At 46.9% G+C, this 13781-nt stretch overlaps 1 protein-coding gene across 5 annotated transcripts in view; it reads left to right on the top strand.

Moving 5' to 3' along the window:
- The window catches only part of LOXHD1 (lipoxygenase homology PLAT domains 1), a 194308-nt gene that overhangs the window by 172543 nt on the left and 7984 nt on the right, over positions 1–13781 (top strand). For 4 of the 5 annotated variants that reach the window (XM_083575472.1, XM_083575474.1, XM_083575473.1 and 1 more), the window contains 3 exons: positions 2217–2394; positions 4933–5118; positions 13077–13247. In XM_083575472.1, the coding sequence (XP_083431598.1) occupies positions 2217–2394; positions 4933–5118; positions 13077–13247 (535 nt within the window). The remainder of the gene's footprint in view (positions 1–2216; positions 2395–4932; positions 5119–13076; positions 13248–13781) is intronic. The other variant, XR_014539524.1, reaches the window with a different exon arrangement.

Here is a 13781-nt window from a genome sequence, read left to right as displayed (position 1 = left end):
CGGAAGGGTTGGAGTGAGCAGTGGCGTAGCGTGGGTTGTCAGCACCCGGGGCAAGGCAAGTAATTTGCGCCCCCTAACCCGTGGATTTGCGCCCCCTAACCCGTGGATTTGCCCTAACCCCAGATGTTGCGCCCGGTGCGGCCGGCCCCCCCTGCACCCCCCACGCTACGCCACTGGGAGTGAGATATAGTCAGTTAGGACCAATGCCTAAGCCAATACCGCTCATCACCTGTAACCAATAAAGTCGTGGCCTTTTTTTAGCCCATTAACCTTAATAATTGTGTCATGTGTCATTATTTCCACCGGGGGGGGGGTTGGGAACATGCCACGCAATTACAGGTCCTTGTTGGAAGCAGAATAAGCTATCCGATATATTTATATGTTCCAGAGCAAATTAACCTGATCTGTGCACATTGCCGTGCTCTGCAACATTTATAGAGGCTGCAGGAGAATTCCGTCCTTCGCACTGTGGAATTTGGTGCTGAATGTAGATTTCTTCCGCTGCTTCTCTTCCAGCGCATGCAGTGCACTCTCACCTCCCTCCAAAGCACTGATGAGTAACACACTCGCAAATGCATCTTCGTAGGTTTCAAAAGGGGTGTCAGGCTGGTGTGAGGACGAATCTGAGCTCCCTTGAATTTCTGTCGGCGGCGTGTTTATAGGAGAACGAGCAGATGGGAGGACTTGTGGGGGCAGATCTGGAATGTCAGACAGATGGTGCACTGTCAGTGCTAAGCAGACAAGATGAGAAGGCAAATGAAGCCATCAACCTCGTTAATTAACCGTTTGTTGCTACATGGAAACTCAGGCACGATACTCCGAGTTTTCCTGTCTCAAAAAACCGACAAAATCTCCACCCTCCCACCAATTGTAAACAGCAGATCAGAGTTGCCAATTAAAAAATGAATGGGTTGTTTCAATTAGGAGTCTGCCATTGGAGAAGTATCACAGTTTGCAACAGGAAGAAATTACAATGCTTCACAAGCCCGCCTCCGTACTTATCTTTATATTATTTATGTTTATTGAATTTATATAATTGCCAGCTGTGGAGCAAAAGACTTCAGAACAGGCCTGGTGACCAGGCCCATATATATCCTGAAACTTCTATCTAGCACCCAAAGCTGGAACCTTTGCTTGGCCTGATAGCTTCCCCAAAAGAAAGTCATTCATATCTTCCTATATACATAAAAATGTAAGGTGTCGTCACGCTCTGCAGTTATCGGTGACCACACCAGCTGCAGCATGAGGAATGGCTGGCATGCCCAGACCAGCTGATTAATGGAGGGGGTGGGATAGGTGATGGGGTGGATCAGGTAGAAAAGGAAAGGGGTTTGGTCAGGTATGGGGGAATGGCAAAGGGAGAGGTGGGATTGGAGAGCAGAGAGAGCAGGGGTGTGTATGTCTATCCCTTATACAGCCTAGCATCTCCCTACCGGTATGCCCCGCGGAGGACCTTAAGGTCCATAAATAGCAACACCCTAGAGGTCCCGGGCCCTAAGGAAGTCAGATTAGCCTCAACCAGAGCCAGGGCCTTTTCAACCGGGCTCAGGGCGGCTAACAACAAATTTAAAACACTTAATTATAAAAGCAGCATAAAATACAGTATAAAAACATGAATAACAATAAAGTTCAAAATTCAAAAATCAATTTAGGGGAAATAAGCATTAGATAATCCCCAGGGCTAGCTGGCTGAATTGGTCCTACTTGGGCCAGCGAGGGGGCCAGGGGAAAATTAGCTGTGGGGTCTCAGAGCGGGTGATCTTCATAAAAAGGGAGGGGGAGGGAAGAGAAGGGAAATAAAAGATCAGGCTGACTTCAAATTAAAGGTCAGGCGGAATAGCTCTGTCTTACAGGCCTGATGGAAGGAGGTAAAATCCTGAAGGGCCCTAGTCTCATGGGACAGAGCATTCCATCAGGTCGGAGCCATCATTGAAAAGGCCCTGGCCCTGGTGGAGGATAGTCTGACTTCCTTAGGACCCGGGACCTCAACTATGGTTATTCATATAAATAGTCCCACCGTTGCAACTGTGTGCCCCTAACCCTACCACACCACTTCTACTGGTGAGCATCAGTGATGCTGGTGTCCACAGCTCTGCCCCACCCCACACCCCAAGTGCAAAAATTCCCCAGTGGGTGTTGCTGAAGCTTTCTTTTAGGGCTACCCAAAGGGTCCTAATTCAGACTGAACGCTTTCCTTTGGTTTGGTTCCCCCCTAGATCACCATGAAGAATCTGACCACTCAAGAGGTGACCGTGTTTGCATACAATGAATGGCTCTCCACACAGTGGGGAGACAATCTCACCCTGGAATGGGAGATTCCGGCCGTAATCGATGATGAGCAGATGATGGATTATACTGAATATACAATTCAGGTTAAAACCAGCGACGTTGGAGGTATGTTTAACATTTGTTGCATCCGGTTCTACAAGAAACCAGTGAGTTTCCCCTGCTGTGATAGAATCACTACTGTCACTAACCTACTATGTCTGTCCAAGGAAATAATTCTTAAGAAAATTTTAGTAGGTTTATTGAAACTCCATTGACATCCTTAGATGTTCTGCCAGAGAAGAGGAACCTTCAAGTTTTGCTTAGCATTTTGCTTTTGGAAATATTTGGTATCAGTTGACAGATGCACGGATCTCTTTAGGAAATATTCCTACCCAGATTGGTGCTCTTTTTGGCTACCCATGAAATCCCTCAGAAGTCTTGGAGAATGTGTAATGTGAGGAACTGATAGATATTTATTTATAAAAGAGGCAGGGGGGTATTATCAAAGAACTTGTGAATTATTATTTAAACGAGCTAAACAACAAGCACACATGATCTCCTTGATTGCTGATTCTTTCGTACTTAGAAAGGACACAGGTGACACTGTGGTCTAAACCACTGAGCCTCTTGGGCTTGCTGATCAGAAGGTTAGCGTTTCGAATCCGCACGATGGGGTGAGCTCTTGTTGCTCTGTTCCAGCTCCTGCCAACCTAGCAGTTCGAAAGCACACCAGTGCAAGTAGATAAATAGGTACCGTTGTGTCAGGAAGGTAAATGGCATTTTCGTGCACTGTGGCACTCATCACGGTGTTCCGTTGCACCACAAGCGGTTTATTCCTGCTGGCCGCATGGCACCTGGAAAGCTGTCTGTGGAGAAACACCAGCTCCCTCGGTTTGAAAAGCGAGGTGAGCGCCACACCCCAAAGCCACCTTTGACTGGACTTAACCGTCCAGGGGGCTTTTGCCTTTACCTTACCTTACCTCTTTCTTACTCTGACAAACCTTCTCCATTGTGTGTGTGTGTGTGTGTGAGAGAGAGAGAGAGAGAGAGAGAGAGAGAGAGAGAGAGAGAGAGAACGAGCACTCTGGCTCCCAAAGAAGAGAGCTTCAGATGTCAACACGAGCACATCCATCTTCTCTTTTCCAGGAAATGAAGGGTGATAGTTTTTAACAACAGTGAGTTCTATTTTGTTATGAGCTGAGACAGTCAGTGGGGGAAAACAAATTAGGGAATGAATGAGGTGATCTTGTTTTTGATCAGATTATACAGCAGTCAGCATAATGGTACATCCGACTGAGGCGCATGCAGGTTTGGAACTAGTTTGGCTGCGGCATCTCCCAGCACAGGGACAATAACCTGATTCGTATGTCATCATAGCACCACGAGAGGTGAGCTGTCATATTCTGTGCAGGGTTTGGGGATGTTTTGCAGGTGTACCCTAACCCAAAACAGTCCTTTCCTTTGCCAGCCACCAGGAGGATTCCACAGCAGCTCTTGGTTCTTTGTTTTATTTATCTCCTTCCGTGAAGGTCTAAGGCGATGTACAGAATGCAATAAAAACTGCTAAAAACGCAGTTAAAAGCAACAGGGGAAAGAACGGCAGATAATAAGGAATGCCATGGCAGCGACCTATTTTTTCAGCTGGGAAAGCTTGTCAGAACAAACATGTCTTCAGTTGTTTCCGGAAGTGGAGATAGTGAGCACTTGTCGTAATCGTGTGTCAATAGGGATGCTGTTTCACAGAACAGGGGCAGCCAGCTAAAGGCCTTACTCCACATTACTCCAGAATGGACTTCAGAGATCTTGATTTAGTATGATTTATAGACTTCATAAAATTTATATGCCACATGATTGTATGGAACCTCAAACTGGTTTACAAAACGTAAAACAGGAAATTCGGGGGGCGGATTCACAACCTTGCTTTAAAACATACAAAAGTTGAAATACTAAAATAGATTAAGATTGCCGCAACTGTCTAAGCATCTGGGTAACGTAAAGGTAAAGGGGCCCCTGACCATTAGGTCCAGTCGTGGCCGACTCTGGGGTTGCGGCGCTCATCTTGCTTTATTGGCCGAGGGAGCCAGCGTACAGCTTCTGGGTCATTTGGCCAGCATGACTAAGCCGCTTCTGGCGAACTAGAGCAGCGCACGGAAACGCCATTTACCTTCCTGCCGGAGCGGTTCCTATTTATCTACTTGCACTTTGACGTGCTTTCGAACTGCTAGGTGGGCAGGAGCAGGGACTGAGAAACAGGAGCTCACCCCGTCGCGGGATTTGAACTGCCAACCTTCTGATCGGCAAGCCCTAGGCTCTGTGGTTTAGACCACAGTGCCACCTGTGTCCCTCCTCTTTTCCTTAGGACGTTCCTATTTCCTACCAGTCCTACCAGCGTAACTTGATGATTACAGTTGCTCTTCAAATAATTCGTAAATTTCTTCCAATCTTCTGTGAATCTCTGGTCCCGCAGGTTTCGAATCCTTCCTGTCATTTTATCCAATTCTGCATAGTCCATTAATTTCGTCTGCCATTCTTCTTTCATCGGTAATTCTTCTTGCTTCCATTTCTGGGCGAATTTTGCACCAGCTGAAGTTTCCAAGCAGTCTTCAGAGGCAGCCCTACGTATAAAGTGCTGCAGTAATCTGTTCTCTCTCTGTCTCCCTGCAGCGGCTGGAACAGATGCCAATGTCTTCATGATCATCTTTGGGGAGAACGGGGACTCCGGGACTTTGGCTCTTAAAGAAGCAAACACGTCCAACAAGTTTGAGAGGAACCAGTTGGATGTTTTCTATTTCTCCGATATACTCAGTCTTGGGGATCTCTGCAAAGTGCGGATCTGGCACGACAATACAGGTAACAAAGATGGTTTGTTTATTTGTTTATTTTAACAAAGGTTTATTTTAAGGGGTCGAGGGGGGGGGTACCATTTCTGCTTTGTGTCGGGATCTCTGCTCAGCCAAGCTGATAAAGCTCATTTTCTTCCCCCGAGTCCTTCGGAATCGCCTCACGACGTGTTTAACGACCTGAGCCTTTGATAAGGCTCCAAGACACGTTCCATTCAGCAGAGTTTCCAGCACAGGAAAGAGACGAGAGGTTTGGGCTACATTGTTAAGAGTTTTATTATCCCAACTACGCAGACAAAAAACACATCCTCTCTCTATGAAAGCAGAGAGCAGCTGAACAAAGGAACAAAGGAAACAGGAAACCACTAACGTCACATCCCGTCTCCCCTCCCATGAGACTTCCCACAGTTTGGAAGGTCTCTGGAATGTAAACAGAGTCCTGTGACTCCAAGCAGCTGCACAGTGATATGAACAGAAACTAACACTTTGCGGGCTGTATTTCTTCATGGTGGCACATAGTAGGGGGTGTTGATCGCAGAGGGGAAACTGATTGGAACAATGCATGTGACTCTCACTTTTGTAAGGAAAACGACAAACCAGCTGCACAAAACTCAGAGGATCACACACACAAATATCTTTCCATTATCTATCAAAGCAAGCAGGAAGTATTGTGTGGCAAGTTCCCGTCCCCCCCGCCAGTGGAAATAAAGACACATGACACAATTATTTAAGGTTAATGGGCTAAATATGGCCACAACTTATTGGTTACAGGTGATGAGCGGTATTGGCTTAGGCATTGATCCTAACAGACTATCCGGCTTCAGCCTGTTTGCTTGAAGTCCAGGAAGGGTTAACCACCGGTAGGGGGAGTCCTGCTGATGCACATCAACTAGGAACTCCCCCGGGGTCACCGCTCAGGGGCGTGCCTTAGGCCCTCACCTCCCTAGACGTCGGACAGGGCCGCGCCCCCCGGAATCCTTTATCAGACTACTCTTCAATATGCGGGGCAGGTGATGGCGCTTCCTCCCCTCTTCCATCTACAGAGCAATACCAATGCCTAACCGCCAATACTAAGAAAGTTGTGACGATTTGCTACAAGGTAGGCGAAAACCAAGCGGCTGGTGCCAATTTGCTAAGTTTAAAAATTCCTACCAGGCCCGTCAATGGCGACCAACCAAGGTCCATAGCAAGGTCAGGGAACGGAAACCTTAAAGGGCAGGAGGGTGGGGGAAACAGGAACAGCTGGTATGCGGGAAAAGAGGGAGATCCCCGGCCGTGCCTGCGTTTAAATTGGGAGGGCCACGCCCCCAAAGCCAGCTGATTGGCTGGCCAGGGGGTGACACGGCCGGGAATTCCCCCAATCGTGCAGGGGCTGGGCTCCAGCTACCGCGCATGGGGTTGGGCCGTGACGCCTGCAATCCTACCTCCTCTGCAGGGTGGAAGTGGGTTTATCAAAATCCCAGCAGGGCAAATTTTTAACGATGGTGCTGGGAAGGGCTAGTAATGGGTGAGGCCCAGGGGGTGGCCAGGGAAGATTCCTTTTTTTTTTAATAAGATATTTATTAGAATTTTCCATTTTATACAAACAAAAAAAATTAAAAAGAAAAAATAATAAAAACACATAAAGTTCATAACTTATTTTTCAATAACATATTTCCCTGACCTCCTCATACCTCCCCTTCTTGTATTCCAGTTCAAATTGTTTATCCAGCAAATCCTTATCTTCCAACATTACAATTAAACCCCTTATTTTTTATCCATCTTCTTAAATTATTGTAGCTTAAACTCTTAGTTATATACAAAGAAAAAAGGGACCATTTTTTCATATTTTTGTGTGCCATTACAGCTAGAAACCACTTAATTTCAATCCAACATCACTCAACATTCATTAATATTGCAATATTTTTGTAAATAGTCCTTGAATTTCTTCCATTCTTCTTCTGCCGACTCTTCTCCCTGGTCACGGATTCTGCCGGAAGATTCCTGAGGGCATCTAGAGAGGTCTGTTCCCTGTACAGTGCTTCCCCTATGAGCAAAGGTTGCAGCTATTGGGGGCTTTTTTGTTTAGAGAAAAAATAACCCAGAGACGACATGATAGAAGTTTATCAAACTGTGTGTTGCATGGAGAAAGTGGGTTTTTCTCCATCTTACAACACATGCATTGAATGTTGGGATGGTTCGAGAAAGATAAAGTCAGTGCTTTATTTCTGGGGGTACGCAGGGGTACGCGTACCCCTAAACATTGTGTGAATCTCTGTACTTTTGTCCATTCACTGTATTTATTTTCCCCAATTTGAACTATAAAATGGTGGTTTTCTTGAGAATTCCCCTAAAATGAGAGTACCCCTAAACTTTTTTAAAAAATTGAAAAAAAAAGCACTGGATAAAGTCCTTAGTGGGGTAGGAGAACGGGGGGGGGGGGGATTCACATCTGGCAACCAATTCAGCCCTTTGGTTTCAGATAGTACATGGGTAGACAAGTACCTGGGTGGACATAAATTTTCACGGCCCTCTAGCAGCTATGGTGGCTCATTTACCAGCAGTAATATATTTAGCGTTAACTCTGGAACTGTCTACTTGATTCTATGGAAGATAATAATAATAATAAATTTTATTTATACCCCGCCCTCCCCAGCCAAGACCGGGCTCAGAGCAGCTAACACCAGATATAAAACAATTGATTAAGATACAACTTAAAACAAGATTAAAACACAACATTAAAATGCAGCCTCATTTCAATAGAAAGTCAAATCAAAAACTTTTGGGGGATGGAAACGTCAAATCTTCACCAAGGCCAACTATCCAGACTGGTCCTACGTGGGCCAGAAAAAAGCCAGGGAAGTCCCCAAATAGGAGTTCCCTCACAGAAAGAGAAAGGAGAAAGGAAAAAGATGGCGTAAGCTTGTTTTCTCCTGCTCTGGAGGGTAGGACTCGAACCAGTGGCTTCAAGTTACAAGAAAGGAGATTCCGACTCAACACCAGGAAGAACTTTCTTTTTTTTTATAACTTATTTATTAAGGTTTAGGAATTTATATAAAACAGAAAAAACAGAACAATAAAAAACAAAAACAATAAAAATACATACAATCCAAACAGAACACATACAAAACAAGTATAATTTCCGTCCCTTATATTCATAAAACTTACTTTCCCGACCTCCTCGTACCTCCCCTTTCTGTATTCCATTCTCTAATTAAGTCAATTCAGCAAATCCTTTCCCTAATTTCTATATAATTTTTAGCCTTTCTTTTCTTAATCACATAATCATTACAGCTTTTAACCCCTTAATTTCTGAATCAACATCGTTCTAGCCTTCAATAATTTTGCAATGTTTCTTAAGATAGTCCTTAAATTTCTTCCAATCTTCTTCCGCCGTCTCTTTTCCCTGGTCTCGGATTCTGCCGGTCATTTCTGCCAGTCCCATATAGTCTATCACTTTCATCTGCCATTCTTCCACGGTGGGTAGATCTTGTGTCTAACACCAGGAAGAACTTTCTGACAGTAAGAGGTGTTTGGCAGAGGAACAGATTCCCTCGGAAGATGGTGTACTCTCCTTCCTTGGAGGTCTTTAAGCAGAGGTTGAATGGCCATCTGCCATGGATGCTATAGTTGAAATTCCTGATTGCAGGGGGTTGGACTAGATGACCCTTGGGGTCCCTTCTAACCCTATGATTCTATAAAAATAGAACAAAAATAAAATTCAGCTGGATCATTTGTGGTACAAAAAGTTCCAGGAGATTAGCAGGAGGTTACTGGACACTCACTGATTGGGAATGAAGCACTGTGCCTACTCTTCAGTCCTGACTCCCTGGAGAGCCCTTCAATAGAGGCAGGGGGTGCAAATCATAGATCTGTTGTAGCCTTCTAAAAACGGCAGAAAGGGGGCCATAGCAAAAGGGAGAGAGAGCTGCCCCTGTTGTAAACAAAAATTGCCCTTTTCCCTTATGGAGTATCCAAGAGCCCATATAGAGTCCTTACATAGGTTCCCTATTGGTAGGAGAAAATAACAGAGGCCAACCAGAGAATATTGAGAAGCAAAGCAGCTAGTAAGCCTGATCTTTATTGATCTGTTGCAACAGGGTGCTCCCCTCACACGCAGGAAAGGAGGAGGACCCAGAAAAATGGTATGCAAGGCCTTATAAAGACTTTTGAAATTGCCACCCTGTAGATCAAGACCACCCGCAGAAACATCATACATATGTCACAGAAGGGGTGTAACCTAAGACCACCCCTCAGATACATCACACCTACATCACAGAAAAGGTGGTCTTAAAACAGAAATTTGAATGTTGTTTTTCTCCTGTCGTTGTTTATCTCCTGTCTGGCAGGTTACTTGATTGGATTTCCTGGGTAGCCTGGCCAGTCTTTTGTAATGATAAATACTTAGTTCCTGGACCAGGTGACAGGCTCACACCCTATTCAAACACAGACTTACCCTTAAGGCAGGATATGTGAATGAAAAGACAGTGGGAGGTTTCCCACTTTGACCTTGCAGAGAAAACATTTACTCAGTTTAGGAATCAAAATGGTTCCAGGTTGGCCTTCCTGTGCTGATCTATGTACGTGCTTGGTTGGTACACTTATGAACATTACCATATATCTAAGACCATAAAATTCCTATCACACTCCCATTCCCATGTAATTCACACCTAGTGCAATTCAAAGCACAGCTATTTGCCCAAGCAACTATTTTGCTTTCTTTCCGAGCGGAGAAGCAGCTCCCTTCTGGTTTGGCTCCTTCGCCAGCTGCCCTCCATCCAATAGCAAGTTCCAGGCTTAGAGAGCTGGCTCCCCTCCAGCCACCAGGTGATCGTCCGCCAACCCCCAATTCCCACCGCAGTGCCCAGCTGCTCCTCCTCTCACCGCAGGCGGACGTTGTGGTTCCTTTCCCTCCCCCCTTTTGCCTTCTGTTTGCTGAAGACTCTCTTCCCAAACTGCTGGAGACAGGGCTTTGGGAGACAGAGCATTTATTTGTCAAGGGTTTGCTTCTCCAGGGATGCCAAAGAAGAAAAACCCTGAGCCTGGTGTCTTCCAGCACACATGGCGGTCCTGGGTAATCCTCTAACAAAACACTGCCTTCTGGAGCTCAAGACTTAATTAAGGGCTGGCAGGCAAGCAGGGCCTGGGCTGGATTTTTCTGCTCCTCACTTTCCCCCCTTCTTCTCATTGTTGTTAAGTGATGAGAAATGGCAGGTATGTAAGAGCAGGCCTGGATTTCCATACAACAAGGGGCCATAGGAATAAGGAGACTCCGCCAACAGCAGCAGGCAGGGGTGGCCCAGCACTCCTAGTTTTCCCCAGGTACCGTATTTTTCACCCTATAGGACGCACTTTTTCCCCTCCAAAAATGAAGGGGAAATGTGTGTGCGTCCTATGGGGTGAATGCAGGCTTTCACTGAAGCCTGGAGAGCGAGAGGGGTTGGTGTGCACCGACCCCTCTCGCTCTCCAGGCTTCAGGAGAGCCGCAGCGCCAGCCCCACAAGGTCGGGGGACAGCGGGGAGGCGGAACGCCGCCATCCTGCTGTCTCCCGATGTGGTTTGGAGGCTGATGGCGGGGAGACGCGTGCTTCTCCCCGCCCCCTGCCCCGCAAGCTCCGGTGACAGCTGGGAGGCGCAGCGTGTCTTCCCGCTGTCCCCGGACCTGTTCTGCAGGCGGGCGGTGGGGAGAAGAGCGCTTCTCCCCGCTGCCTGCCCCGCAAGCTCTGGGGACAGCTGGGAGGCACAGCGCATCTTCCCGCTGTCCCCGGACCTGGTCTGCAGGCGGGCGGTGGGGAGAAGAGCGCTTCTCCCCGCTGCCTGCCCCGCAATCTCCGGGGACAGCTGTCTCCGGGGACAGCACAGTGCGTCTCCCCGCTGCCGGCCCCACAAGCGCCTGGGGGGGGGGGAAAATAAAATTTTTTTTCTTTATTTCCCCCCCAAAAAACTTGGTGTGTCCTATGGGCTGGTGCGTCCTTTGGGGCGAAAAATACGGTAAATTAAATCCAGCGGAAAGGGGCTTTCAACTAGGGACAGGGGCGCATAGCTCAGCGGTAGAGCATCTGCTCTGCTTGCAGAAGACCCAAGGTTCAGTCCTCAGTATCTCCAGGAATATCTCCTAATTGAAACCTGGAGAGTCATAATAATAATAATAATAATAATAATAATAATAATAATAATAATAATAATATATTATTTATACCCCACCCATCTGTCTGGGCTTCCCCAGCCACTCTGGGCGGCTTCCAACAAAATATTAAAATACCACAATACATCAAACATTAAAAGCTTCCCTAAACAGGGCTGCCTTCAGATGTCTTCTAAAAGTCTGGTAGTTGTTCTTCTCTCTGACATCTGATGGGTGTAACTTGGTGCCACTACCCAGAAGGCCCTCTGCCTGGTTCCCTGTAACTTGGCTTCTCTCAGTGAGGGAACCGCCAGAAGGCCCTCGGTGCTGGACCTCAGTGTCTGGGCAGAACGATTGGGGTGGAGACGCTCCTTCATTGCATGCCAGTGTAGGCAGCAGATGGACCAAGGGACTGGCTCAGTGCAATGCTGCTTCCCTCCACAGTGGGGTTCCTAAACTCCCCCCACCTCCATGGACCACTTAAAAAAATGCTTGAGGGTCTTGGCCAACCAGCTAATGATTTCCCCACCTATTGCAGTAGGTGTTATGACCTGTGCTAGATGCTGTATTGTCAGATAGCTGTTGCGGTTGCTCGAGAGTAACCAGGCAGGACTCCAAACCTGTGTTTTACAGGTTTTATTTTGGTGCAAACTATTTACAGTGAAGAGCCCCAAAGCTCATGTCTGGCTCAATCGCTAGCAGAATCTGGGAGTGGTCTCTCTTTGGACCTCCCCCAACTTAAGAGTTTCGTTACCCCCAACCTTCTCCTTCCCTCTTTGTGCCTTAGGCTACTGCGCAGGATGGGCGATGGCAAGGGCATGTTTCCCTCCTGTCCAGCTTGCCCAGGAGTGGTGTTAAGGCTCCCACCAGCATCCTCTGGCCCTTGCATCTCTTCCCCACTAGAGGTGGGGCTTTCCTCCTCCCCGAAGGAGGAACTGCTTCGCAAGATTTTCAGAGGCTCCCTGTAACACAACTGCCCTTCTATTCCTCGCCTCTGAACCGATGGCAGTTCCCTGACATGTATGATTATTAACTATGTTTTCATTGCTTCTTTTGTTTCTTGCACATTGCGTTTTATGAAGTTACAATCTGAATCCGACAGAATTAGGTGGAATTGAAATGTAATATGATGACATCGACAGCAGCAGCAGCAGCAACAACAACAACTTTATTTCTATGCCACCTTTCTGACTGGGTTTCCGTTAAGAAACCTTCCTGAACAGGACTGCCTTCAGATGTCTTCTTAAAGTCAAATAGTTGTTTATCTGTTTGACATCTGATGGGAGGACGTTCCACACGGCAGGCACCGCTACAGAGAAGGCCTCCTGCCTGGTTCCCTGTAGTTTCATATCTCACAATGAGGGAAGCTCCAGAAGGCCCTCAGAGCTGGACCTCAGTGTCCAGGCTGGGTGATGCAATAAAAGAAGCGATTCTAATTTAGTTTAAAATAAAAATGAATATCTGATGCGACAGATGTGCTGTCTCACCTCTTCAACCACAAATCCAAAGATGCGCCATGGACCATCAGAACGAAGCTTGTGGACCATGCTTACATAATTATGCAAATTATGTTTTCGTTATCTTATTCCACCCTTTATTTCAGCAGAAAGGAGACACGGTATAAGTGGAAGGGAAGACACAATCAATTGCATACCATTTGCAGACTGAAAATAACAGCAGCAGCAAATACCAACTGTGTTCACTGGATTTCCATTGGTTTCCGTTCCAGATGTTGGACAAACAAGCAAACACCAGTGATTTCCATTCCTGTTTTTGTTGGACTTCTCTGACATCCCTTCCTGTAGGTGGCAGCAGCCTAACCTGCTTCATGTCCCCCAAGTAACGAGGTGCTTCCTTTCCCGCAGGGATAGCGCCCGGCTGGCACTTGGAGTACATCGATATAGAAGACTCCCTGATGGACAAGATGTTCCGCTTCCAGTGTGATCGCTGGCTGGCGAAGAGTGAAGAAGATGGGCAGCTCCTCCGAGAGCTGGCTTGTGCCAATAATGACATCCTGGAACTGAAGGAACGTACCTGTAGGTCTAAATGGGAGAGCTGGGCAGTGGAGGGGGAAACTCGTGGTAGCCATTTTATTTAAAACGGAAGTCATGCTAGCCCTCCTCCAACATTTTCCACAGGTGGAAGCTCTGTGTGGAGAAGGGAGTAGCAGGATTATGCCACTGGTCATAGAACCATAGCATTGTAGAGTTAGAAGGGACCACAAGGATCATCTACTCCAGCAATGCAGGAATCTTTTGCCCAACTTGGAGCTTGAACACACAACCATGAGATTAAGAGTCCTGTGCTCTACTGACTGAGCTATTCTCCACTTGACATTGAGCACACCACTGGCACTGCCCAATGAGAGGAATCTTGCACCAAAATAATTGCTCATGACAGTGGCCTTTGGGGGTCTCGGATTTCATCAGCCCCCTGTGCGATGCCAGAATTCAGTGGCCCCCTGCCTCTCACCTTCCATTCTACATCATATTTGCAGCACCCTTGAGGCTCTGGGCCCGGTGCAACAGGTTGCACTCCCCAGATCTGCCTCTGCTTATGCAGAGGGTTTC

The sequence above is a fragment of the Podarcis filfolensis genome (genome assembly GCF_964270895.1).
Source record: "Podarcis filfolensis genome assembly, chromosome: 11".
In the NCBI taxonomy this organism is placed as follows: domain Eukaryota; kingdom Metazoa; phylum Chordata; class Lepidosauria; order Squamata; family Lacertidae; genus Podarcis; species Podarcis filfolensis.
The sequence above is the reverse complement of the archived record's forward strand: the minus strand, read 5'-3'. Positions and strand labels throughout refer to the sequence as shown.